At 47.0% G+C, this 22,798-nt stretch overlaps 4 protein-coding genes across 6 annotated transcripts; all 4 read left to right on the top strand.

The window, feature by feature from the left end:
• The first annotated feature begins 84 nt into the window (after nucleotides 1–84).
• LOC104913587 (dynein light chain 1, cytoplasmic-like) lies at nucleotides 85–2,574 on the top strand. 2 transcript variants are annotated; one of them, XM_085238619.1, is made up of 4 exons: nucleotides 85–259; nucleotides 546–683; nucleotides 1,426–1,481; nucleotides 1,987–2,203. In XM_085238619.1, exons 2-4 carry the CDS (start codon nucleotides 552–554, stop codon nucleotides 2,051–2,053), a joined length of 255 nt encoding a protein of 84 aa, XP_085094745.1. In that variant the 5' UTR covers nucleotides 85–259; nucleotides 546–551; the 3' UTR covers nucleotides 2,054–2,203. The 2 variants fall into 2 exon arrangements, with proteins under 2 accessions (XP_085094745.1, XP_085094744.1); XM_085238618.1 differs by lacking the exon at nucleotides 1,426–1,481 and having other exon boundaries at nucleotides 99–259; nucleotides 1,987–2,574.
• Nucleotides 2,505–4,255, top strand: LOC100541319 (dynein light chain 2, cytoplasmic-like). Of its 2 annotated transcripts, XM_085238620.1 has the most exons (3): nucleotides 2,505–2,598; nucleotides 2,796–2,933; nucleotides 3,978–4,255. In XM_085238620.1, the coding sequence occupies exons 2-3, from the start codon at nucleotides 2,802–2,804 to the stop codon at nucleotides 4,113–4,115; spliced, it is 270 nt and encodes an 89-aa protein (XP_085094746.1). In that variant the 5' UTR covers nucleotides 2,505–2,598; nucleotides 2,796–2,801; the 3' UTR covers nucleotides 4,116–4,255. The 2 variants fall into 2 exon arrangements, with proteins under 2 accessions (XP_085094746.1, XP_003211111.1); XM_003211063.4 differs by lacking the exon at nucleotides 2,505–2,598 and having other exon boundaries at nucleotides 2,713–2,933.
• Nucleotides 4,256–4,398: 143 nt separating this feature from the next.
• Nucleotides 4,399–5,168, top strand: LOC100542243 (dynein light chain LC6, flagellar outer arm-like). The gene is made up of 2 exons (XM_003211069.5): nucleotides 4,399–4,728; nucleotides 4,829–5,168. Exons 1-2 carry the CDS (start codon nucleotides 4,597–4,599, stop codon nucleotides 4,964–4,966), a joined length of 270 nt encoding a protein of 89 aa, XP_003211117.1. The 5' UTR covers nucleotides 4,399–4,596; the 3' UTR covers nucleotides 4,967–5,168.
• Nucleotides 5,169–5,751: 583 nt separating this feature from the next.
• RNF10 (ring finger protein 10) lies at nucleotides 5,752–22,700 on the top strand. Its single transcript, XM_085238581.1, has 17 exons — nucleotides 5,752–6,293; nucleotides 10,480–10,682; nucleotides 11,690–11,889; nucleotides 12,590–12,680; nucleotides 13,690–13,874; nucleotides 13,951–14,087; nucleotides 15,599–15,759; nucleotides 16,276–16,404; nucleotides 16,530–16,788; nucleotides 17,000–17,133; nucleotides 17,617–17,734; nucleotides 18,053–18,154; nucleotides 18,597–18,731; nucleotides 19,407–19,504; nucleotides 19,713–19,773; nucleotides 19,919–20,077; nucleotides 20,356–22,700. The coding sequence occupies exons 1-17, from the start codon at nucleotides 6,131–6,133 to the stop codon at nucleotides 20,430–20,432; spliced, it is 2,412 nt and encodes an 803-aa protein (XP_085094707.1). The 5' UTR covers nucleotides 5,752–6,130; the 3' UTR covers nucleotides 20,433–22,700.
• Nucleotides 22,701–22,798: the final 98 nt, after the last annotated feature.

The following is a 22,798-nucleotide window of genomic DNA, read 5'->3' as shown; positions in this document are numbered from 1 at the left end:
ACGCAGGAGTAAAACGCTGCGAGACTGCCGGCTCGTAGCCAATTAGCGTGCGGAGCGGCCGCGGCGCTGACCAATAGCCGACGGTCAGTGCGGAGAGGGCGGGGCTGGCGGCGGCGGGAGGCGGGTGCGACGCGCGCGGGTCGGTTAAACCGGCGCGGCGGCGGCACGAGCGGCTGATCGCTGTGCGCGTTCGCCTTCCTGCGCCGGTCCGCTGCGCGCCGATTCGCCAGGGCCACTCCTGCTCCGCGCTCGTGGAACGGTGAGGGGTGTATGGGGCTGGGGGGGGGGCTGGGCGGGAGGGTGCTGGGCTGCGTCAGCTCCCGATCGGGGCCGGGGCCGGCCGGGAGCTGCGCGCGGTGAGTTGCTGCGTCCGGGCGCTTCCAGCGCCGCAGCTCGGGGTCTGCCCTCGGCTCCGTGGGGCGGCGGCCCCGCGTTGTGGAAGGGCTGCAGGGCGGTGGCTGCGGGGCTCTGAGCAGCGCCGGGCTGCGGGACTCCGAGGGAGCGGCCGCGTGTGACCGCAGCACGGCGCTCCGTGCCCGCTGCAGGCAACCATGAGTGACCGAAAGGCGGTGATCAAGAACGCCGACATGTCGGAGGAGATGCAGCAGGACGCTGTGGAGTGCGCTACGCAGGCGCTGGAGAAGTACAACATCGAGAAGGACATCGCGGCGCACATCAAGAAGGTAAAGGGCTGCGGTGCTGCGCTGTGTGACACCGACGGGGGGAATGCTGCTGGGCGAGTGGCGCTCGAGAAACGAGTTCCAGAGATACCGGCTCACCGAGCTGGGCTTTCTGTGTAGGCTGTGATTGCTTTCCTCGCCCTTTGCATGGACTTCTCTTGTCTTTTTGCTGTTGTCCTGTAATACTTCCCATTTAAGCGTTTACCTCCATTGTTTCCTGTCCGGTTGAATACAAAAGTGGCAGCTGAGCTGTCCCTGGGACTGATCTGGGCCAAAATACAGTGGCTCTATTGAGTGCCTCTACAGCTTCACTCTGAGAGAAGGCTTGTTTGATGGAGTTCTCAGTTACAGCTTTATTTAACTTAATCTTTAGAATCTCTTCAGTTCTGTACAGCTGAAACAGAAACTGTGTGGCAGCATCCTCTTCTGCAAGTTTACTGTAATTGTGTCTTATGTAGTAACCAAAGCAAAAAAAAAAAAAAAAAAAAAAACCAGAAAACTTTAAGCCAAAGCAAATAACATCTGTTTGTTTTTTAATCTGTTTGCTGTGTTTGTTTTTTTCAATATCAAATTAACAGTAATGAATGTGGAGAATAGTCAGCCCAGGTGAATGGAAAAATCACAGTTTTAGTGGAAGTGACTGATTTGAATGGCAGAGCTACCTGAAAAGCAATGAAACTAAGAAAGATTGTTTCTTCTGGAGAAAATGCTGCTCATAGTACAGAAAGGTGTTTTTTTTCCACAGATGCCGGTGATATCTGTGATAGTGGAGAAGAGAGAGTTTAGCCTAATGTTACTCAGGTACTTTTTGTGGCAACTGCTAGAAACTTCTAGAGAATTTACTTGATAGGTGTAAAACACAGCTATGTAGGAGATGAGTAGATAGCACTGGTATTATGGAGCTTCTGGCAGAGAGTTTTCCACAAACAGCCCCATCAGCACCCGTGTTAGAGATGAACAAAGGAGTTCAAATAATGGCTTCGTCTCCATAGATACAAAACTGGTGGTGAAGCCTTCACTTGGGGGCTGTAGTTTTAGATGATGAATTATGGGAGGGGGAAGAGTACTTTCCCTGAGCAAAGGCAATGTTCTGAGCTTCTGTCTGCTCAGATGGGAGGTACTGTGTTTTTCTTTCTCTATTTTTTGGTGGGTTTTTTTTTTCGTCTGACTAAGCAGCAGGTGAACAATGCTAGGATTATCTTGTTTAGAACATATTCAAGAGCATCTGCTGCTCCTCTAATTGCCCTGCCCAGAAATTAAATGCCTGTTTAGAAGTGTTCTTAGCATCTAGTGGTCTGTTTTGCAGGAATTTGACAAGAAATACAATCCTACTTGGCACTGCATCGTGGGAAGGAACTTTGGCAGCTACGTGACTCATGAGACCAAACACTTCATCTACTTCTACCTCGGCCAAGTTGCTATTCTTCTCTTCAAGTCTGGTTAAACCACGGACTCTCTCTGACACTGCATCTGGCTGCAGGACTGCTGGCTCCTGTGCCCAGTTCCTTCAGCCTTCCTGAGGACGCAGACCTTGATCTTCAAGGGCAATGGCAGGGATCATGATATAGCAGAAGGTGTTACGTTGTGGATATGAAAATGAAAAATACCAAAAAAAGTCTTCCTTATATTTATTTTTTTTCTAAAAGGCTTTTCTCTAGTAGAGCTGTTGGAGGAGTGTGGCCTTTAAGAGTTTTATGCCATCTGCAGTATCAGCCCATTACTGCTTATGCTCTGTGAGTACTGACGGTGTTCTGTTCCAAAGCTCTCCTTTTCCTTTCTGATTCTCTCGTACTGTTGGATATACTGACAGCTGTACTGTTGCAGAGCCTGAGCTGTTTCTTTTTCTGCTGATGCCTCTTGGAGATTTGATTTGGAAAATAAACGTCGAGATCCATCCGGCTGCGGCCTGGTTACTTGGGTAGGGCTGCGGTGCTCACGGGACTACAACTCCCGGCATGCCCCGCGCCCCCAGCCGGCCCCGCCCGCTGCCCAGCACCGCCGCGGGGCGCTGCTCGCACGTGGGGAGCGGTTAAACCGGAGCGGGGCGAAGGGAGGCGGTGCGGGGCTGCCGGTGGGCTCCGGGTACTTCTGCTCACCCCGGGGCTGTGGGTGCAGGTGGCCATGGATGAACAGAAGGCGGTGATAAAGGACACGGATATGCTGGAGGAGATGCAGCAGCAGGCTGTGCAGTGTGCTGTTTTGGCCATAGAGAAGTACAGCATTGAAAGAGAAATTGCTGCCCTTATAAAGAGGGTAAATAGCTGCGATATCCTGCTTTTTGATCTGCTCACATCAGAGGCAGGGTGGGGTGGGTAGCAGTGAGCTTCCTGGAAAAGCCAGTTCTGTGGGGGCAGGGTATAGTGGGCCTTGGGCTTCTTTCCCTCTGTTCCTTTTTGTCACCCTTACATGTATCTTACCTGGCATGTGTACCTTTCCAGATCCTTCCCATTTTGTTTTGCAGTACGTCCTGTTTTAAATTGTTTTGTTGCTCTCATTGAGCAACAGGAGGGCATCTGCTGGCCTGTCCCAGTGCCTGGCAGTGTGTAGGAAACTGAATCTGCCACAGTTTTCCTCTGAGGAACACTTGAACTGTGCCTGAATTGGTCTTAAGGTTCTGTTCATGTTTCTGTAGCAGTGGTGCAACGCTGGCTGCCTGGTTTGAAATTTACAGTGGGAAATAATTTTCAGCATAGCTTCTCCTAACATCCTGAGGCCTGGGGGCCTGGTGTTGTTGTTATAGCTGTGTGAGAAGGAACAAGGGGTACACGAAGGTCCTTCTGCTTTGCCATCTTAAATTGCTGAAGGAATTAAAAGGTACTGCAGATCTGTGAGGGAACTGTTTGGTCCTTCAATAAGATGGTACAAATGCTTATTTTGTGGGAGCCTTCCTTCCCTCTCATATGGAATACAGTCTGGTGCTGGTGAGCAGAGGGTTTGCAGCTTGTGTGGCTTCTTGTTGGAGCCTGAAAACTGGGAGTGAGGAACTGCTTAACCACGGTTGTAAGAGCTGACCCTTACGTGGTGTGGGCTGAGGTTAGGCTTTGACAGCTGGGGAGATGTCCCTGAGTTCATTCCTGCTCAGCTATGAAGCACTGTGGGTTTCATTTTCCCGTAGTCTGAGCAGCAGTGAGCTGCAAGATGTGAGTAACAGTCCTTGAAGCAAACAGCACACGGTGCTTCTTAACTGCTGTTCCAAATAGCTGCCTGTTGAGAAGAGAGACATCCTGACAGAAAATCTACAGCCAGGGCGAGGGGAGAGCTGTGCCAGCACTAACTTCCCTGTGGTCTCTTCCACAGGAGTTTGAGAAGATGTACAGCCCCACTTGGCACTGCGTTGTCGGAAGGAAGTTTGGCAGCTACGTGTCTCATGAGACCAAGCATTTCATTTTCTTCCTGGTGCGCGGCCTCAACGTGCTCCTGTTCAAGGCTGGGTAGCAGCCATTGCTGGGAGCTGCAAGTGCTGTGCAGGCTGCAGGTAACAGCACAGTGCTTCTGGGACATTGTTGTGTTCGGCACGGAAAAAAAGAATAGTTGTTTGTATTTATTTCCGAAGTCAGCTCCTTCGTTAATTCAAATGCTTTGTTTATATGTGACTTTCTGAAGTCAGTCCCTGCCCAGAGGAGCCTCGGCGGGCCGGCAGGGGGCGCTGTGCGCGCGGCCTGAGCGTAGGGCCGGTTCTGGGACCGCGCTTTCCTGTCGCTATAGCAACGAGTGCGGGCGCGAGGAATGCGAGGATCTTCCGCTCTCCGCCCCGTGGCCAATGAGCGCGCGGAATGGCGGAGGCGTTGGCCAATGGGTAGCGGAGGGGGCGGGGCTAGCGGCTCCGCGGGGCGGTTAAAACGTAGCGGCGGCGTCGGTGCGCGTCCGCCCGCGGGACTGCGCGGCTCTCGGCCGAACGCCGTTGGTGCGGGGGACCATGGGCGAGCAGAAGGCGGTGATAAAGGACACGGACATGCCGGAGGAGATGCAGCAGCAGGCCGTGCAGTGCGCCCTGCGGTCCCTGGAGGAACACAGCCCTGAGTGCAGCGTTGCTGCTCATATAAAGAGGGTAAATGTGACTAAGCCGGGCTCTGCGGGCTGCTGAGCGCGGCACTCCGCCCTGCTCTGCACCGCTCCGCCGGGTCACGCCTTCTCCTCCGCTCCTGCAGGAGTTTGACAGGAGATACAACCCCACGTGGCACTGCGTTGTGGGGAGGAACTTTTCCAGCTGCGTGACGCACGAGACCAATCACTTCATCTTCGCCTACCTGGGCCACGTCGCTCTTCTTCTCTTCAAGTCTGCTTAGAGCCGGGGGCCGCTTCCCGAGCCCCGCCCCGCCCTTCCGTAACCCACAGCCCGCTGCTCTCAGACCGACCGAGGGAGGACTTTTCTGGAGTGAATGGTGTTCTTATTGTTCCTAGGGGCGAAATGGAAAAAGGATCCCCTTCTTGTGTTTATGTGTGATCTACAGCAGGCTTCTTTCCCAATAAAAACGTTCTGCCTTTCAAAGCTGTGCGCTGTCTGCGCTCTCTCTGACGTTGCTTGGGCTGCTTAATTCCCCCTGAGCCCAGCAATGGATGTGCTCATAACTCGTCAGTGATGGAACAGTAACAGATAAATTGGGGACAAATGAAAGCAGTGAGGCTGAAATTCCTGCCCAGAAAATAACAGGAAAGGGATCAGCGCTCAGGAAATTCAAACGCTGTTTTTCGATTGAATTAAAATTCCTTTAAGAAGTCATTGTCTTTTCAGTCTGAATCCCCTTTTTATTTATTTATCTATGGTTTGGAGGGCCGATTAAGAAGTCTTATACAAATTCAGCAGAACGGACTTGTTTTTATTTATAACCTTCACAATTCTTTGTCACAATTACTGCGTGCTATTGAGGTAGGCTCACACGGGAGCCCCCAGCACGGCCACCTCCCCAAGACGGGTTGCGATCTGTTCCCCCGCCCGGATACCTCTCGCTTTCGTAGCCCTGCAGCCGCTGGGCACTACAACTCCCGGCGTGCCCCGCGCGGCCCCGCACTACAACTCCCGGCGTGCCCCGCGCCCCGCCCGGGCCCGGCTCCATCCGGGTCCCGGCAGCGCTGCGGGCGACTCGTCGCCATTACGGGGCAGCGGCGGCGGCGGCCGAGCCGGGGCCGGGGCGGCGCCGAGGAGCCGTAGGGTGCCTGCGTGGCGCCGACCGACCGCGCGGGCGGCAGGCAGAGCCGGGCCCCGCGGGGCTCCGCCAGCAGCTCTTTCCGTCGTCGCCCGGAGCCCCGCAGGCCCGGCCCGGCCTTCCGCGGCCTTCCCCCGGTTCGAGCGGAGCGCCGAGAAGATGTCGCCATGAAGGAGGCCGAGTCCGCGCTGCGCCGCCCCCGCCGGTCCCCTCCGCGGGCCATGAGCCTGGGCCCCCACCGGCTCCTCCAGCGCCCGTCGTGCCCCCCCGCCCAGGGCCGCCGCTCGCCCCCCGGGGCGCCCGTTGATGCTGCAGAGCCCGCCCGGCGCGCCCCCCTCCTCCGCCCCCGCCATGGACAAGAGCGGCCCCTGCGGCCCCGGTGCGCCCGGCTCCTCGGCCGGCGGCAAAGCGCAGCCGCCGCGCTCCGCCTCGGCCGGGCCCGCCGCTGGGGAGTCTAAGCCTAAAGGCGGTAAGAGCCGGGACGGGGGGGGCGTCGGGGCCTTCGGGCTGCGCGGGGCTCCGTGACTCTGGACGGGGGGGAGGGACCCCGGGCCGTGCGTGCAGCTCGGTGCCTGGTGTGGTTATGGTTTTCCTTCCTCCTCGGCCCCGTTCCCGGCTCGGTAGGCTGCGATCTCCGTTCTCCCCCGAGGGTCTCTCTTCTTCCCTCAGGGTTGTGTTTGGTTTCGGGCCGGGTGTTAAGAAAAGCGTGTTGTTAGGAGCTGTAAGGCTCTGGCACGGGCTGCCTGGGGGTGGTGCGGTCGCTGAGACAGGTGTTCCAGAGCTGGGGAGATGTGGCACTGAGGAACACCGTCAGAGGGCATGCTGGGCTGGGCTGGGGATCTGAGAGGTCTTTTCCAACCCAATGACTCCATGATCTGTGCTGGCATTGGAGTAATCCGATTGAGAGACAGAGCTCTGGTTTTGCAGTAAGAACACACGTGTGCTGCTGCTTGTCAAGGAACCCTGACTTGGTTCTGCACTCAGGCCTGTGCCTTTCTGCTGAACTTAAGGAAGTGCTGCACCCCTGCAGCAGTCCCTCACTGAGTGCTCTGCTGACCCTCTTTGGGAGAGGTCAGAGTACATGTTGCAGTGTATCTGGTGTTGTAATCAAAGTGCCACAGCTGTCATTGCACACAGCTGGTTCTGCTGACGGAGCAGTTGGTGATGAACCTTCCTGCTTCCTCTCCTGATTCTTCTCCAGGTAAGACCTGAACCTCCCTCAGGCCCCTAAGGGTGATCAGAAGCCCCATTCCTGACAACACTGTGTTTTCTACAAATTGTAGAAGTGAGGCAGTAGCACTCAGAGTGTGTGGCTGTGTCCCGGAAGTGTGTGTGTGCCTACAGGTTGCTTCAACACCATTGCTGTCCATATTTCCTTCCTCACCGGTTTATTTTGGCTGAAATACTTCAGGCAGCCCACACACAGCATTAGATGTCCTGAAGGTGCTGGCTCCTTTTTAGACCTTGTAAATGTTCAGGTTCCAGGTGGCTGAGTACTGCCTGCTGTTCAACTGTATTAACTGATCTCCCACTGAGCAGCCTGTGCGTAGTTTTCTCTAGGTATGTAGGGTTTTTCTGTTTTCAAGTATATAGATGTTGGTTTTTGATAATTTTTAAAGTGTATGCTTACAAAGAATATCTGATGTGATGTAGTTCTGCCTCTGAGACCACTGTTAATTGCAGTGGAAAGGTGCTATGCAATGAGGCCCTGCCTGTATGGCACATTGACGAGGTCTGTAAAGCGAGCAGCAGCTCCTTCAGCAGGAGTTTATGTATGTTTGGGAGTGTCTTCCTTGGAGTGTATTGAGAACTAAAATGAGAAGGTTCCCCTGGTTGGATGGGATCAAACAGCCCTGGGCTGAGTGTACACAATGCAGTGGTGTTGAACAGTGACTGTTTCCTCACTGTCTTGTCTCACAGCAGACACTGACATCTCTTTCTCACACAGGATTTCCTTCTCAAGTTCCTTATCCACCCAGAAGCAGCCAGGCTGTGGCTAGCTGATGCAGCCTGCCTAGGTTGAGAACTGTATGGGAGGTATTCTGAAACTCTGGTGTCTCCTTTTGAAATGCCCTCCACAGAAGGCTGACCTCCTGTTTCATAAGTGCTTTTGCACCAGTGCTTGCTGGCTTTAAGTCTAGCCAAACTCTTGTCCTTTATCTGCTGCTCAGTTACCTGATGCAGCTGTGTCCAGTTGAGGAGAAGGAAAGGACATTCCTGAATCCATGGAGTAGCTCCTCCTGTTCTTTTGCAGCACGGCTTGAAGCGAGCTAATGGGGATGCTGCAGGTGCTCCTGACTGTGGGAGAGGCGTTCCGACTTCCTTTCAAACATGGCCTTAGAAACTAAATTAAACTTTATTCCATAAGTTGGGAACAGTTTTGTTGCTAGTATTATGAAGTTATGTAGACAGTGTTTTGTAGGTCTGCTCTTGGAGCATGAGTGGGTAAATATTACAGGTTAGGGAGAACTGAGGATGCAGGGGAAGAGCAAATACCTCACCTGCACTGCTGCTGCCCATGTCTAATTTGCCAAGAAAAGATGGAAAAATAATCCCCAAATCCAAACGTACCCTGCTTAAAACTGACGAGTGGCTGGTGTGATAATTTTTTGCTTTTCTGCCTGCATGAGTGCAGATATCCCTGTGCTCTGCGCAGCTCTGCAAGGAATGCAGGGAGGGGTGATGCAAAGCAGAGCTTTGGCACGTGGCCTGCTGTAAAGGTCAGAAGGAATGGCACTGCTTAGTTTTGCTGGGGGTAAAAAGAGGTGTTCCAGGTTACAGATGCATATTTTAAACTCTTGGTTGTCTGCTGACTTATTTCATTGCTACCTTGATGGACTGGAATCCTCATGGGGTTAATTACTTTGGGAGAGGGAAAAAGGGATCAGTAAAATCAGGTTTGAAGTGTTGTCAGGCTGTAATGTGAAGACCTTCCTGAAGAGGCACAGGTGGGGAGGACACTCCTGTAAAATGTAAGAGCTGTTGCTGTGAGTCGCAGAGCTTTGAGGAGCCTGTTTGGAGTGATGCAGTGTGGCAGGAATGTGTGTAAACCAGCTGGCTGACACACAGGTGCCCTTGATGATGAATAACCTGATTAAAACAACACGGGGAAGGAAGTTCTGTTAGCAGCACGTAGGAGCTGCTCCTGGACCTCGTAGAGAAATGTAAAAACCCACTTCAGACTGAACGTCTCCTCTTGAGTTTGTTTTTCTCCACTGGGGGTTGCAGAAAATCTGCAAAGCCACTACAGGCAAAAGAGGAATGTTCCTTTCTGTGGCATTGGCTGCAGTTGCAGTTTTCAGAGGGCTCTGAAGCAGTGAGCTTTGCTCGTAAACAACTGAAGCGGTGGTCCAAACCTCCTCTAAATAACTTGATTTTTGACCAGAAGCTCAAGGGTGTTGATTATGGCCTCTTTCCTGCAAACACTCCAAAAAAGGTCTATCTAATCATGAAACCAGGCCCGGTTACACCCTGAGCACTTGGCAGCTTCTGGTGTGTTTTTTTCCCTGATAACTCTAAACCTGTGTCCTTTCAGCCTGCGTGTGGCTGTGGGGCACAGCAGGTGTTGGAGTTGCATGTCTGTGCTTCTGGTAGGGTTGGTTTTATTCTGAACTGAGGGATTTGTGTGAGCAGTGCCACTGTGAGGTACACTGACCTGTTGGCTGCCATATGAGATTTATCTGGAGGGGTGGGAAAGGCTACGGAATGGGAAAGGAGAAACTAATAGGATTATTTTACAAAGCAGAGCTGGACGTTGTGGCCAATATGAGGTGTGTGAGGTGCAGCACGGGGATGGCTGTTGTGCAGAGAACCTGTTGAGCCTGGGGAGATCGGCTTCTAAGTTCATCAGCAGAGCTCTTCTGCCACTAAAGCTTATGGCAGGTGGTGGGAAAGCAGGCTGCTGTGTATTTGTGGCAATTCCAGCGTTAGGTTAAGACTATTGGAGGCATCTCCATAGCATTAGACTTGAGTTCTAACCGTTTAAGAAGCAGCTGTGTAGACATAGGAAACGTTTCTCGGGAGTTCTGCTCTTGTGAGCCTCAGTCCTGCAGTGTTTTGCTCTGTGCTGTATGGCCAGCGGGGTGCTCGGCACACTGCCAGGCAAACCAAACTGTCCTTGTTGTGTGGGTGGTGGACTTAGTACTCAGACATTGGGAATGTGCACTGAGAGGCCGAGGTGTCAGGCTTGTACTTCAGCATCGGTGGGTGTTTGTTGGCCCGGTGAAAGAAAAGGGTGTTATTTTTTTAAAAACAGATCAGCTGGGGGCAGAGTGAAAATAGGCAGTGGAGGTTTGAAAAGTGGGAGACTTCAAGGCAGATGCAGGTGGCTGTGTTTATTTAAGGGAAGGATATAAAATACTCAGAAATGGAATGAAAAATGACCCAGCTGCTGTCAGTTCTTGTAATGGGCCATGAAGGCGCAGCGTTGGTGCTCATCACTGAGTGCACCAGGAAACGTGCTGATGAATAAAACTAAGAAAACTGTTTGAATAAAGGCTGAATCACAGGGGATCAGTCCTTCCCTATACTCTGACCGGTTTGTTGGGCTGTGTGCATGCCATTCTTCTGAGCAGCGCTCAGACCAGGGGGGAACGTGGTGCTGTCTTTGGGCTGCTGGGGCTGTGGCTGATCCTTGTGTTGTTGTTTTCTTTCAGATGGAAAGAATACGAATGGATCCAAACAGCGCTACAATCGGAAAAGAGAAACTTCATATTCCAAAAATGAGAACTTTTCCAGCCAGTCCCGTCGCTCCAATTCACAGAAAAGCAAAGCTTTTAACAAGATGCCCCCTCAGAGGGGCGGTAGCGGTGGAAGTGGCAAACTTTTTAGCTCTAGTAATGGTGGAAGACGAGATGAGGTGAGAATTGTAACCTGGTATCTCCAAGGCCTTCTTTCTTGGAACGAGAGGATCGCTGACCTGCATAGATAGGTCTTCTGTGTTCAGCTCCTGGGCTGGGAAGGGAAGGAGCAATAAGAGGCGCTCACATCGGTGAGATGCCAGATTGCAAGGTTGTTCTGCTCCCACTCAACAACAGAAGAGGAGTGCTGTCTGCTCTGAGGGACTCGCAATAAAAAGAACAGTAAAACTAGTGAAATTGCCATCTGAGGAATGGGTACCTAGGCAGGCTGTGCACATATCTCATGAAGCAAAGGTCCTTCATGAAAACGTGTAGTGATAACAATTTCTAGCTTTTAAAGGTCTGAGGTGATTGTATCTATTGTACATATTTGCACGTGGTAGCATCATTGGGAAAGTAATCAAATTAACCTTGGTGACAACAAGATGGAGTAAAACCAGACTGAGGCTTCTTATGGTGATGGTGGGTGTAAAAATTGTAGAGTATTGGTGGTTTTGCATTGATACAGAAGACATGATTTGTCAGTATTAGGATGAGCAACGCTCCTTTGTCTGAAGTGCTAACTGTCAAAACTCATTGGCTGTCTCTTGAATTCTCATTCTCTGCTTTGTTATATGAAAACTAACAAAACCAAATATGATCTGTGTAAATAGGAATCAAACTTGTATTGCTGGCTATCTGAGAGAATACTGTGAGGATCTGAACAACTTCCTTCTGTTATTAACCTTGGCTTCTGGGTATTGTTGGCTTTTACTTTTCATCACGTAGGTTGATTTTATCTCTCCTCCATTTGATCAGTGTGGGGTAAGACCACTCAGTTCTAACTTTCAGGTTCTCATGCCTTCTTATGCTGCAGTGCTTGATTTGCACGATGGGAATGGGAGAAGGTAAGTGAGTGAGTGCTGCATGTTCTGTACTTAATCATTGATGGGGCCTGGATATCGACTTGTAGTGATGCTTTTGCAGTAAATTCTGGCAAGTTCTAATAAATGCTGTTGTCTCTTAGGTAGCAGAGGCTCAACGGGCAGAGTTCAGTCCTGCCCAATTCTCTGGTCCCAAGAAGATTAATCTGAACCACTTGCTGAACTTCACTTTTGAACCCCGTGGCCAAACTGGTCATTTTGATGGGAATGGACATGGCAACTGGGGGAAAAGGAACAAGTGGGGACATAAACCTTTCAACAAGGAGCTCTTCCTACAGGCCAAGTGAGTGGAAGACTGGCAGGGCTGTTAGATTTCTACAGAGACAGTAAGCTGCGAGGGATGAGGAGCCAGGGAATTGTCTGACCATGCATACTTGTATTGACTTCCTCAGGGTGAAATGACCTCTGTAGTATTTAGTGGTCACGACTGTACTTGGAAGAAATAAAAATATATCAAGTTCCCTTCTTTGCCTATTGACAGGATATCTAATTGAGTCCTTTAGACACAAACCTGTTAGACTTCCACCTTAATTTTCTAGCATCGTTAGTGGAATATGACACTGCATTTGGGAAGACCTATGTAGTTTCCTTATGCAAGATGATCCTTTCTTCCAAAAGTCAACATGTTGAGATGGTAGGGATGTGGCAGTTGCTGAATCAAAGCTAATGTGAATTTGTAAGTCCCAGAAGCAAAGACCCTGACTCTGTTTCTTATGGTTTTTTTGTTGTTGTTGTTGTTTTGTTGTTTTTTTGGAAAACCACTCTCCGTGGCTCACTCTGTAGTGCTGTTTCTAACTGCAGTTAGACATATCTGTATTCTGGGAACCTGATTGTGAACTGAACATCATTTTTTATTGGTAGAGGTTAGCAACTGTGTCCAGCAGTCTTCTGCAAAGAAGAAGCTCTGAGAGTCCTATGGGGTAGTTCTCAAAGAATTCTTAGAAACAACTGAGTAGATCATCTGTCTCTTTGCCTTTCCCCAGCTGCCAGTTTGTTGTCTCTGAAGAACAGGACTACACAGTCCACTTTGCTGATCCAGATACCTTGGTCAACTGGGACTTTGTGGAGCAAGTGGTCAGTTGTGATGGGATAGATCTTTTTTCCCCCCTCTTTATTAAGAAACTCAACTTGTTTTTAACTGTTTCTTTGTGATGTTACGTAAAACTCAGCTGTTTTTGAGCTTGAGGCCTCTTCTGTCACTCCCACAATCCTGGGGAAGATCTGTCATGGAATATGTTATGAAGTACTTTGACAGGAAAAGAGAAGTGCTAAAATCTATTAGGAAAATTAGCAGCTTCTTCTTGCTGTTGCAGATGGAAGCTCATCAAAAATAGTATCTGACATTCTATAGACTCAGTCCTTGTGATCAAGATATTAACAGAAAACTTGGGCATGAGTCCATGAAACAGGACTAGAGTGTAGAGTTCTGAAGAATTAACATGTGCATACGTGGCCCATTTTGCCTAGCAACAAAGTGGAAAATCTTTTGATAATTGTGCCCATAACTTTAGGTTGCCTCAAGTAGAAACTTACAGCCTGCAAAGATCAGTCATGGTGTATTATGTAGGTGATGGGAAGGTATGTTTGTTCATTGCTGCGTGACCCTGAGAGATCTGATAAATAAGATGCTTGGGTGGCTGATTTGTCCCTGCAACATCCAGATGCTAACAGAGCATCTGACTAAACTAGTATGGAAATAGGTGAGTTCAGGCTCTCAGTTAAACAGGACTGCACGCGTGTGCTGGTGTAAGAGAGGAGACATCATTCATTCTCCGTATCTGAATTCAGATGATGATGATGTTGTTAACTCTTAAGAGATGGCAAATGAGGGAAAACATGAGAAGAAGTTGCTTTTTTAATATTATTAGAGTAAAAATGCCAGATGGGTGACTTTGTGGGCTATTGCGTGCATAGAGTGTAAGTGTTTAGTTCACAGTGTTCTTAATTTCTTGATAAATGAGCAGAACCTATAGAGCTGGAAGACTAACACGTTAGAGTAGATCTTACGGGTGGTTTAGTTTCTGTGCTACAGGATGATTCCCAAGTCTGTAACTTGTGCTGTTCTTCTCATGTGCCATTTCAGCGAATCTGTAGCCATGAAGTGCCCTCTTGCCCGATCTGTCTGTACCCACCTACAGCAGCAAAGATCACCCGCTGCGGGCATATCTTTTGTTGGGCGTGCATCCTTCATTATCTCTCCTTGAGTGAAAAGACCTGGAGTAAATGTCCTATTTGTTACGGCTCGGTTCACAAGAAGGATCTCAAGAGGTGAGATGACATTTATTAAGTGCTAAGTCTTTTGAAATGTCAATTTTACCCTGCTAACCTCCTCCTTGCATTGCAGTGTTGTAGCTATGGCAACACGTCAGTATGCAATCGGTGATGTCATTACAATGCAACTGATGAGAAGAGAGAAAGGTGTTCTGATAGCACTGCCCAAATCTCAGTGGATGAATATGGTGCAGCCTGTTTATGTTGGAGGTGAGTGGCTGGCATCCTGTTCTGAGCTGTGACTAGGACTTGTCTAAAGAAGATTTCCCATGAAAGTTCCATGCTGCCATCTTGCAATAGTTCAGACCACAAAGCATGTGTTTTAGCATCTGAAAACCATAATGATCACATCTTAATTATCCTTCTACTCACGTTTGACTTTTTGTAAGGCTTAAACATGAGTTCTGTTTTCCTGCAAGCACTACAGGCTTTCTGTACTTTTGTACTGTTTAGTCACTAGTGTCACTCACTGCTTTGGCTCTTTGGTGGCCTTAACTTTGCCTTCTGGCTCCTCATTCTGCGGCTTAGTCTCTGTGTCTGAACTATTTCAAGGATGTATTTTTCAACAAGGTTTTCACCATCTTCACTTATCTGCTAAGATCTGTGAACAATTTGGGGAAATAGTAAAAATTCTTGCAGACCTACTCCAAACATCTGCTGCCTGACTTCTTCAGTTTTCTCCACTCGAGTGATGTGTGACTAATACATCAACTTATCTGTTAATATTGTGAAAGTTCTTTGATGAAATAAATGATTTTACTTAACATTGCTGTTTTGTGGGCTGTATTGGCTCACTTCGTTTTGCAGCCGTGTTTGTGAAAAGCTGCATGCATTTAAGCTCTCTTTAAAAAGCAAGCTTTGCAGCTTATGATGTGTATCCAAGTATGCAGAATGTGTGCTTACATTTCCCTCGCCTTTGAAAGTAAGAGACTTTAAATCCTCTTACAAAAGAACAAATCCTTCTATAGAAATCCAGTACTGGATTTGAGATCATTCCAAACCCAGAAAGTTCAGCATTAATGGGGTGTTCTATAGACAAAGCTATGCACAAGTTGGACCTTAGAAAGCAATGAATACAGACTGTACCAGTATGTGGTGCTGTTCCTGCTGTAAAGCTTATAGTTAAGCACTTTAGTAACAGGACGACTACATTGTGCTAAGCTTCTTTAGTTTATCTATTATTCTGCTGTGCTTTCTGTAAAAGACTAATTATCAGACTAATTGTTATTAGGCTAATTATTATTAGACTGTTAACAGTCTATGGGTTTTTATATGTAAGGGATTATGAACTTATTTAAGACAAAACAGTTGCAGTATATCTGAGTATGCAGAGAAGAGGAAGAAGCTGCAGACTGGATTTTCAGGAAGCTGTGACCTCCGTGGGCTTTACAGGGCTGATGTTCCACAGGAAAGAAGCTAAGATGTAATTTTTTGATGCTAAGCAATTAGGTGGTGAATTGGCAGGTTGAAAGTGGTAGATAAACTGCTGTAGCAGAGATCCATGTAGCAGGGCAGGCATTTGGCACCAGTTTGTGCCATCAGTAATGTAAGAGTGACGTGCAGAATTTGTATCAAACACATTCTAAATGTTGTTCACCTCACAGTGGTTTAACTCACAAAATTGAGCAGTAATGAAACTTGAGAAGAAATTGTAATTCCCTGTGCCTATTCAAACCGGTGCCTCTACATGAAGATAGTAATGTTTCTGCTTCTTCTGTTAGATGACCAGCACAGCCAGTATTCAAAGCTGCTCCTGGCATCCAGGGAGCAGGTCTTGCAGCTGGTGATTCTGGAGGAGAAAGCAGCATTGCTGAAGCAGTATGAGGAGGAAAAACATACTCCCGAGGCATGCTTCATTGAGGCAGCCATCCAGGAACTGAAGGTGAGAGCTTCTCTGGATGTTTTTAGTAACTTTATTTTTAACAGTATGCTGAGCATTCTGCCACTGAAGTGGCTGTGTGTGATTGTTCAGGTCTCTGTGATATACATGCTATCAAAGTGGTCGTGTTTGCTGCTAGTGTAGCAATAGAAATCTTGGAGAAGACTGTAGCCTTTAGGCTCCAGATCCTGGTGTGATACCTTCACATGATAATAGAATGCAGTTCACTAAATGGGATTCCTTCAAAAAATGTGAAGGGTTTTGCTCTCAAAAGAAGTCTAGTAATTTCTGGGATAAATTCTGTGCCACAAACATGAGCAAACCTGCAGAATATTATTTTTCAAAGCCTTTAGGTGCCCTGCAGAGGGGGGGGGACCTCTCTTCAATGATCACCCTTTCTCACAGATGGATTAAAGGTCTTTGAAAACCTGAATATAGGCCAGGGCTGAAAATAATTATGGTGACAGTCTCCTGACTAAAATAGGAAACTGACTCTTGTTCTCTTTGGATGACCTGCAGGAGCGAGAAGCAGCGCTCTCTGCTGACCAGGATAAAAACAGTGGTGTTGCTGGAATCAGTTCAGCTGTGGAAGAATTGGTCCTAGACAGCTCCAAGCCAATGGAGCCTGCAGTTTCCCAGGAGAAAAAGGTGAGTGACAGCTCTGATCAGACAAATCTTAATATCTAGTTCTGCCACTTTACACTGCAATGCGGCGGTGATTATCTTTTGAAGGAGGTGATGTGGTTCTAACCGTGTGCTCTCTGCTGTATTAGTGTGATGTGGAGTATCTCTCTGCGTTTGACGAGGAGCTTGTGGAGCCTTGCTCTGATGTAGCAAGTTCCTTTTTGCCTCCTGTTGAGTCAGAAGAGGCAGTGTTGGATGAAGAGGAAGTACGTGAGGTGGATAACATAGAGGAACCTGAAGTGAACACTAGAGGAGAATCAAATCCAGCTGAAACAAGCTACCAGGGCTCTAAAGAAACAGTTAGCAGCGGACATCTTAACAGCTCTCCTTTTTACTATTTCTATCAAGGTCAGTGCAATGAAATCCTGGAGTTATGGGGGCAGAGATGCCTCCTTTGGGGCACTTGTCACTTTGTTAGGTTCAGCTAAACTCTGTGCAGTAAAACTCCCACACCCTCAGAAGGGAACTTCATTTTCAATTACGGTTGAGTGGACTGAAGTGGGGAGAAGCCTATTAAAAATTAACAGGCAAAGAACAACTGATGTGTCTTATGTTACAGCGGAGGATGGACAGTGTATGTATCTTCACCCCGTGAACGTTCGATGCCTCGTTCGTGAATATGGCAGCTTGGAGAAGAGCCCAGAGAAGATAACTGCAGCTGTAGTGGAGATAGCTGGATACTCAATGACAGAGGTAGTTATTTTACTTCCACGTTTTAGCAGTTTGATCTCTGATAGGTGAGATGTTTCTCTTCAGTAATGAGAAGTAAGTGGATGGGCATGCTAATCTGTGAAAGACATCTGTGTAAGCTGCAATGCACTGGCTGCAGTTTGGCTTGCTTTCTTCTAGAAGGTAAGAAGTTGTAGGAGTAAGAGAGTTGCAAGCTTGATGTTGGTTTGTTCTTAAAGCTATCTTAAAAATAAAAAATCTGGGATAACCTCATCCAGGTATGGATATGATGCATTTGTTGGAGATTTTGGACTATTTGGTTCTGACCCAAGGCATCATTTATATTTGTGTAGTTAATGAAACAATTACTGTGTTGCTGTGCTGTTTTGTTTTTTTTTTTTTCCCCCCATTTGATTTGATGAAGGATGGGCATTCAGTCTCTACTGTTGCTCATCAGTATGGCAGTCTCTAGATTTTGCAATTATATATCTCCTTTTTTTAAATCAGGACATAAGACAGCGTCATCGTTACCTCTGTCACTTGCCCCTCACATGCGAGTTCAGCATTTGTGAACTGGCTCTGAAGCCACCCATCATCTCTAAGGAGACCTTAGAGCTGTTCTCAGGTTGGTATTTACCTTTCTAAAAATCTCAGTAAGGGGGGAATCTTTCCTATCCCTTAATAGCAGAAAAAATTACAAAAGCAGCAGCTTTATTCCTCTTGCATCAATTGGCTGCTGACTGCTAGACAGAACAACCTTTACTCACTGCTGTGACAACAACAATACAAAGAATAAAAAGGCTTGACTGCTTGCAAGAGCGTATGTAGTTTGTAAGCATGTCTTGTTACTGATATAACTGAACACATTGTTCACAAGCTGGAGGAAGCATTGCCAAAGTATTGGTGTGGTTCTTTTATACCCAATGCTGTGTGTTGCTCCTAGATGACATTGAGAAGAGGAAACGCCTGCGGCAGAAGAAGGCTCGTGATGAACGACGTCGTGAACGCAGAATTGAGATAGAAGAAAACAAGAAACAGGGCAAATGTAAGTTCTGCTTGAGCGTAACTGGTGGGTTCACAGTCGTCTTTAGTGCTGAGCTGATTTCTTGAGCTGTAGGATGAACTGTAAGGCCTTTAGTTTGCAGTGTGTACTTAGAAATGGTTCCGAGTGGCACAATGGTTTTAGGGTGCTAAATGATGTTATTCAGTTCCTGCATAACTTGTATGTTATTGGAGAGAGGGCATTTGAGGGCACAACTGTCTCCATCTAGCTCTCGGGATTTTTGACTTGTGTTTTTATAGTAGAAAGTGTAGAAGGTGGGCAGGGGGAGGGAAAGAAGCCTGAAAGCTGCTTCCATCCAGCAGCAGGGCTTGTAAAATAGAGGATGGAAAGAAAATTTGAGTTGACACCTGCTAGCATCCTGAAACAACTTGCTAGACAGTCTTCCCCCACGTTGTGTGCTACTTTAATTAAAACCTCTTTCTAGATCCAGAAGTCCATATTGCTTTAGAGAATCTGCAGCAGTTCCCTGCCTTTACCTCTTGCCATAGAGAAACTACCAGCACTGATCATCAGAGCTTCTGTCTTTCTCCTCTTGGCAGAAGCCCTGTGTTTCAGACAGGTGAGCATCTGGAAAAACTTACTACATCTAGCTCTTGGTCATTCTCTGAGCATCTGCTGCTCAGGTCAAGCTAAGGTTTCTTAATACTGACCAGTGACTACTTTCCTAGGTTGCCTAAAAGATCGTACTGGAATGACTAACACTGCTAAAGGATTTGCTTTTTACTGTACTGTAGTGACAACAATATCTATGCTATAGTTACTGCATCTTTTAAATCTCTGCTGACACAGAAGAGAATAAAGGGGACAGAGTTGGGGAAAGGCAGAAATGCACGTGTGCCAGGAATACTCTACTGGCATTTCTTTTTTCTCCATTTTCCCCCATGGTGTAGCAGAAACATAGCAAAACATAACTGATAAGCACCCCATTTGTTGTCTGGTGATGCGTCTCCAAATGTTGTATCTTGCAGTTCTTAAAAAACATTAAATAGAAATTATTAATAAGTGCTGTTTTTAAAATAAAAACAACTCAGAAATGAAACAAAACAAAAAACACCCCACAATCTTTTATTTAAATATTGAGCAAATTCAAAACTTTCCTCTGCGTGATTAATGGATGGAACCAATGAGATAAAACGGAAGATAATAAAATCCTTTATTTCTGTTTCATATTTATGAGCTGTGTAAGTGCCTTTGCTAAAATGCACCTGGCTTTAACCACTTCTTTTCTTGGTAGATTCTATTCCAACTCCATTTTCTCCTGCTGCCAGCCAGGCCAGCCCGTCACTCTGTGGGAGTTTAGAAGAAGAGTCTCCTTTCCCATCCTTTGCCCAGGTAAGAGACATGGCAGAGTAATCTTGTCAGAATTACTTGCATCTTAGTGGATGAGTCTGAAAACACAATTGCAACGTGGGATAAATCTTAAGGAGAAGGTGTAGGATTTGGAGGCTGGATGTATTCCTGGGTTTTCTTGCTACTTAGGGCGTAAGCAGGATTGTTCTGATGCATGGGATTTAATCAGATCTTACAACTTTTTTGATAGATGTTGAGGGTTGGAAAGGCAAAACCTGAAACGTGGCCCAAACCTGCTCCAAAGACAAAGGGTAAGAAAACTTTATTACTTCATTGGGTGCTTTTCTGTGCGTCTAAATCTTAAGGAAATTCTGTAGCTTAACGAGAAACATCTGGAGTGGGGGGGAAAGGCATTTGCACTGTGAAAGTCTTATGCATCCCTTTCCTTCCTTTCAGATGAGAACACTCTGGCACTCCCTGTGCCAGTGGAGAGCGATGGAGAAAGTGACAGCTCTGACCGCATACCTGTGCCCAGCTTCCAGAATTCCTTCAGCCAAGCTATTGAGGCTGCCCTCCTGAAACTGGACAAACCGTCCACAGCTGATCATTTATCAGGTGAGGACGGGAGGCTTCCAAAAATTCTGAAAGCAAGAAAAAAATGAATATTTCTCCCTCGGGAGAAGTAAGAGGAGCAATTTTGGGGATCAAAAATTGGCTGCAAGGCAGTTCTGAAAAGTATCGGGTTGTGGTTTATGAACCACTTGGTTAGGGCTTCTGGTAGCTTAGAGCAGTAATCTTAGAGGGAGCTTAGAAGATCTCCAGTTAGCACTGGTTTCTTGTGTGATATCCCTGTTCCGCAAGAAGAATGACAGTGTCTTTTTAATTCTTCACAGAGGAAAAAGGAGGGAAGAAAAGAAAGAAACAGAAGCAGAAGCTACTGTTCAGCACCTCTGTTGTTCACACAAAGTGATTCTGCTATTCAAGAGAAGTTTCCTCTCCTGGTTTTCTTTTCATTTTGCTTTGTTTTGCTGCTATAGTTTAAGTATTTAAATTTGAACAGACTAAACTTGTTTTTCCAGGGCTTCTAGGGTGTTTCAGGAGGAAACCATGACAGTATATGTTGAAGATTTCTTTTTTTATTCCAGCTTACCAAATTGGTTTACTGAAACAAAGTTTTGAAAGAAAAAACCCAGAGATTCAGCCAAGGCTTCTAGTCTGTACCACGCCAGTTCTTTTGGCCTAGTAAACAGTATGAAAGTGTTTACATCTGTGTGGTACTGCCAGAGCGCTGCAGTATTGCCTAAGTGAAGAGGCAGAGAGCCTTTACCTCCCCCAGAAATGCACGGACAAAAGTCTGTCTTGATTGTGAGTGCTGTTTCAGTAAAGCTGTTAAACTGCTTTCTTTGGAAGCTGGTTTCCTCTGCACTGGGGCAAAAGAGCTTTCTGGCTTTCAAGTGTTAGCTGCTATCTGTTCTTTTTCTAAAGAGCAAGAATTCCTTCTGTTCTCCTGGCTTTGAAAGGCTTAAAGCTGAGGTGAGTGTAAAGCAGAAATTGGCTACTTGAAGTGACTTGCTGAAATTGTGCATTTCAAAGTGCACACTGGCAGTAGTGGTAGAAGGAACTCCTGGCTTATCTCAGTTGTTTAACTTTGTTTTAATGTGGGTTCAACGAGGCTGCTAATTTTTTTTTTTTTTCCTTTTGCCAACCATGGCTGACAAATTCTTTGTAACCTGATGATCATCCAGAGCAAACACTCCACCCTAGGGCTCTTGGTAAATAGGTGAACTATATTTTGACACTGGCTGCTCTTGAATTGGAGGAACAACTGATAGCTGGAGCGTATAGATGCTTTTATCCCCCAGCAAGAAACGTGGATCTCTTGCACTGGGATAAAGTTCTGTATCTGCTTGGTTCTGGGATGTGAGCTGATCTGCAGTAAGCACCTCAGGCTATAAACATGCCTCTTCTGGACCCCCTCCTCCCTCTTTCTTTGGGTGGTTGCATTCTGCACTGCTTGTGGTTTGATTTGAAGCTAATGAGTTAAGTGGTGTGGATTTTGTTAAATAAAATGAACTGTAGGTGTAATGTACCAGTCAAGGCCACCAGTTGCAATAAATCATATGCGCACACTTACAATACTGCAGACTTTTTGAGCTCCAAGTTTGTATCACCACAGTGTCACACCACTTTTGGTAACACGTGCAAATTTAGCATCATACTAATGTTACAGATTTCCTTTCAGGAAGCTGCTATGAAGTAACACGTAACACAGTAACAGGTATCTTCTGTTATATTCAGCCCCACCTATACCAAGAAGTGCATTCACATAGCTTTTGAAAAGCTTATGTGCTTCCTTTAAGAAGCAGCCTATACCCACTCTCTCTTCTGTGCTGTGACCAGTTTGAGCAAGGATCCCACGGATTTGAAACTTCTGTTATTAGGTATCCTCACACCACTGATATGTTCACTGGTTTTATTCCTATCTTAAAAAGTCTGTCAGTATATTGGTGCTTCATGTCAAAAAAAGAGGCTCCTTCTACAGGTGCTTCCTCCAGGCACCTGAGTACCAAAGAGCACAAAACGCTGTCTGCAGCTGTGAGCCAGAAAGAGGGGGGAGACTGGGGAGGGCAAGAATGTTTCTATTACTAGGGGAGAACAGAGGAAACGCTGGCAAAACATTCTTTGAAAGCAGCTTAATTTCACATTTGGTCACCATTAACTACACTTGAGGGGAAAAGCACAGCTTGTCAAGGGCATATAAAGAAACAAAGGGGCTAGGAGTGGCACGCAGCTTGCTGTTAATGCTTCAAATGCACATTGGAAAATTGTTGGTGAGGGCACAGAAAGCCATTAAATAAAAAAAAGATTAAAGTATGCAGTTAACTGTGTTCACAATGCTATTGTTTCTTACTTGTAACAGTCATTTTAAGCCATGGAACAGGAGTAACTACTTGAGTGTCTAACCATTATATGTTGTTTATTATCTCCTATACTGTTACAGTCGAGTTTTCTTTGAGTTGACAAGAAAGAGGAGTTGGAGCTGGTACAACTCACCTCCCTGTCTCACAGGCACTATAACAAGTAAGGGAAGAAGTGCAGGCAAAGGCGGCTGTCCTGTGTGCAGGGGCAGATCTTCAAGTTGTGTTGTTTTTCAATGGATTCAAGAGATGTGAGCAGCAGTGCTACTTTCCTGTAACTGATTGGTGTAACCTTAATAAATATCTAAGCAGTGACTGTACCTATGAGTTTTAAAATGGGTTGGATGGAGCTGAGCCATGTAGTTCCACCTTGTGTTCCCTGTAGTCTGTGCTCCTGTGTAGACAATCAGTGCTTTTG

This window comes from Meleagris gallopavo, chromosome 17, assembly GCF_905368555.1.
Source record: "Meleagris gallopavo chromosome 17, MGAL_WU_HG_1.1, whole genome shotgun sequence".
Lineage (NCBI taxonomy): Eukaryota > Metazoa > Chordata > Aves > Galliformes > Phasianidae > Meleagris > Meleagris gallopavo.
The sequence above is the reverse complement of the archived record's forward strand: the minus strand, read 5'-3'. Positions and strand labels throughout refer to the sequence as shown.

Bases quoted from the DNA above. Each gene is read 5' to 3' on its own strand.
- LOC104913587 (XM_085238618.1), top strand. From the start codon at position 552: ATGAGTGACCGAAAGGCGGTGATCAAGAACGCCGACATGTCGGAGGAG. The intron at 684-1,986 runs GTAAAGGGCTGC...TCTGTTTTGCAG, and splicing joins TCGCGGCGCACATCAAGAAG to GAATTTGACAAGAAATACAA.
- LOC100541319 (XM_085238620.1), top strand. From the start codon at position 2,802: ATGGATGAACAGAAGGCGGTGATAAAGGACACGGATATGCTGGAGGAG. The intron at 2,934-3,977 runs GTAAATAGCTGC...TCTCTTCCACAG, and splicing joins TTGCTGCCCTTATAAAGAGG to GAGTTTGAGAAGATGTACAG.
- LOC100542243 (XM_003211069.5), top strand. From the start codon at position 4,597: ATGGGCGAGCAGAAGGCGGTGATAAAGGACACGGACATGCCGGAGGAG. The intron at 4,729-4,828 runs GTAAATGTGACT...CCGCTCCTGCAG, and splicing joins TTGCTGCTCATATAAAGAGG to GAGTTTGACAGGAGATACAA.
- RNF10 (XM_085238581.1), top strand. From the start codon at position 6,131: ATGCTGCAGAGCCCGCCCGGCGCGCCCCCCTCCTCCGCCCCCGCCATG. The intron at 6,294-10,479 runs GTAAGAGCCGGG...GTTTTCTTTCAG, and splicing joins GGAGTCTAAGCCTAAAGGCG to ATGGAAAGAATACGAATGGA. The intron at 13,875-13,950 runs GTGAGATGACAT...CTTGCATTGCAG, and splicing joins CACAAGAAGGATCTCAAGAG to TGTTGTAGCTATGGCAACAC.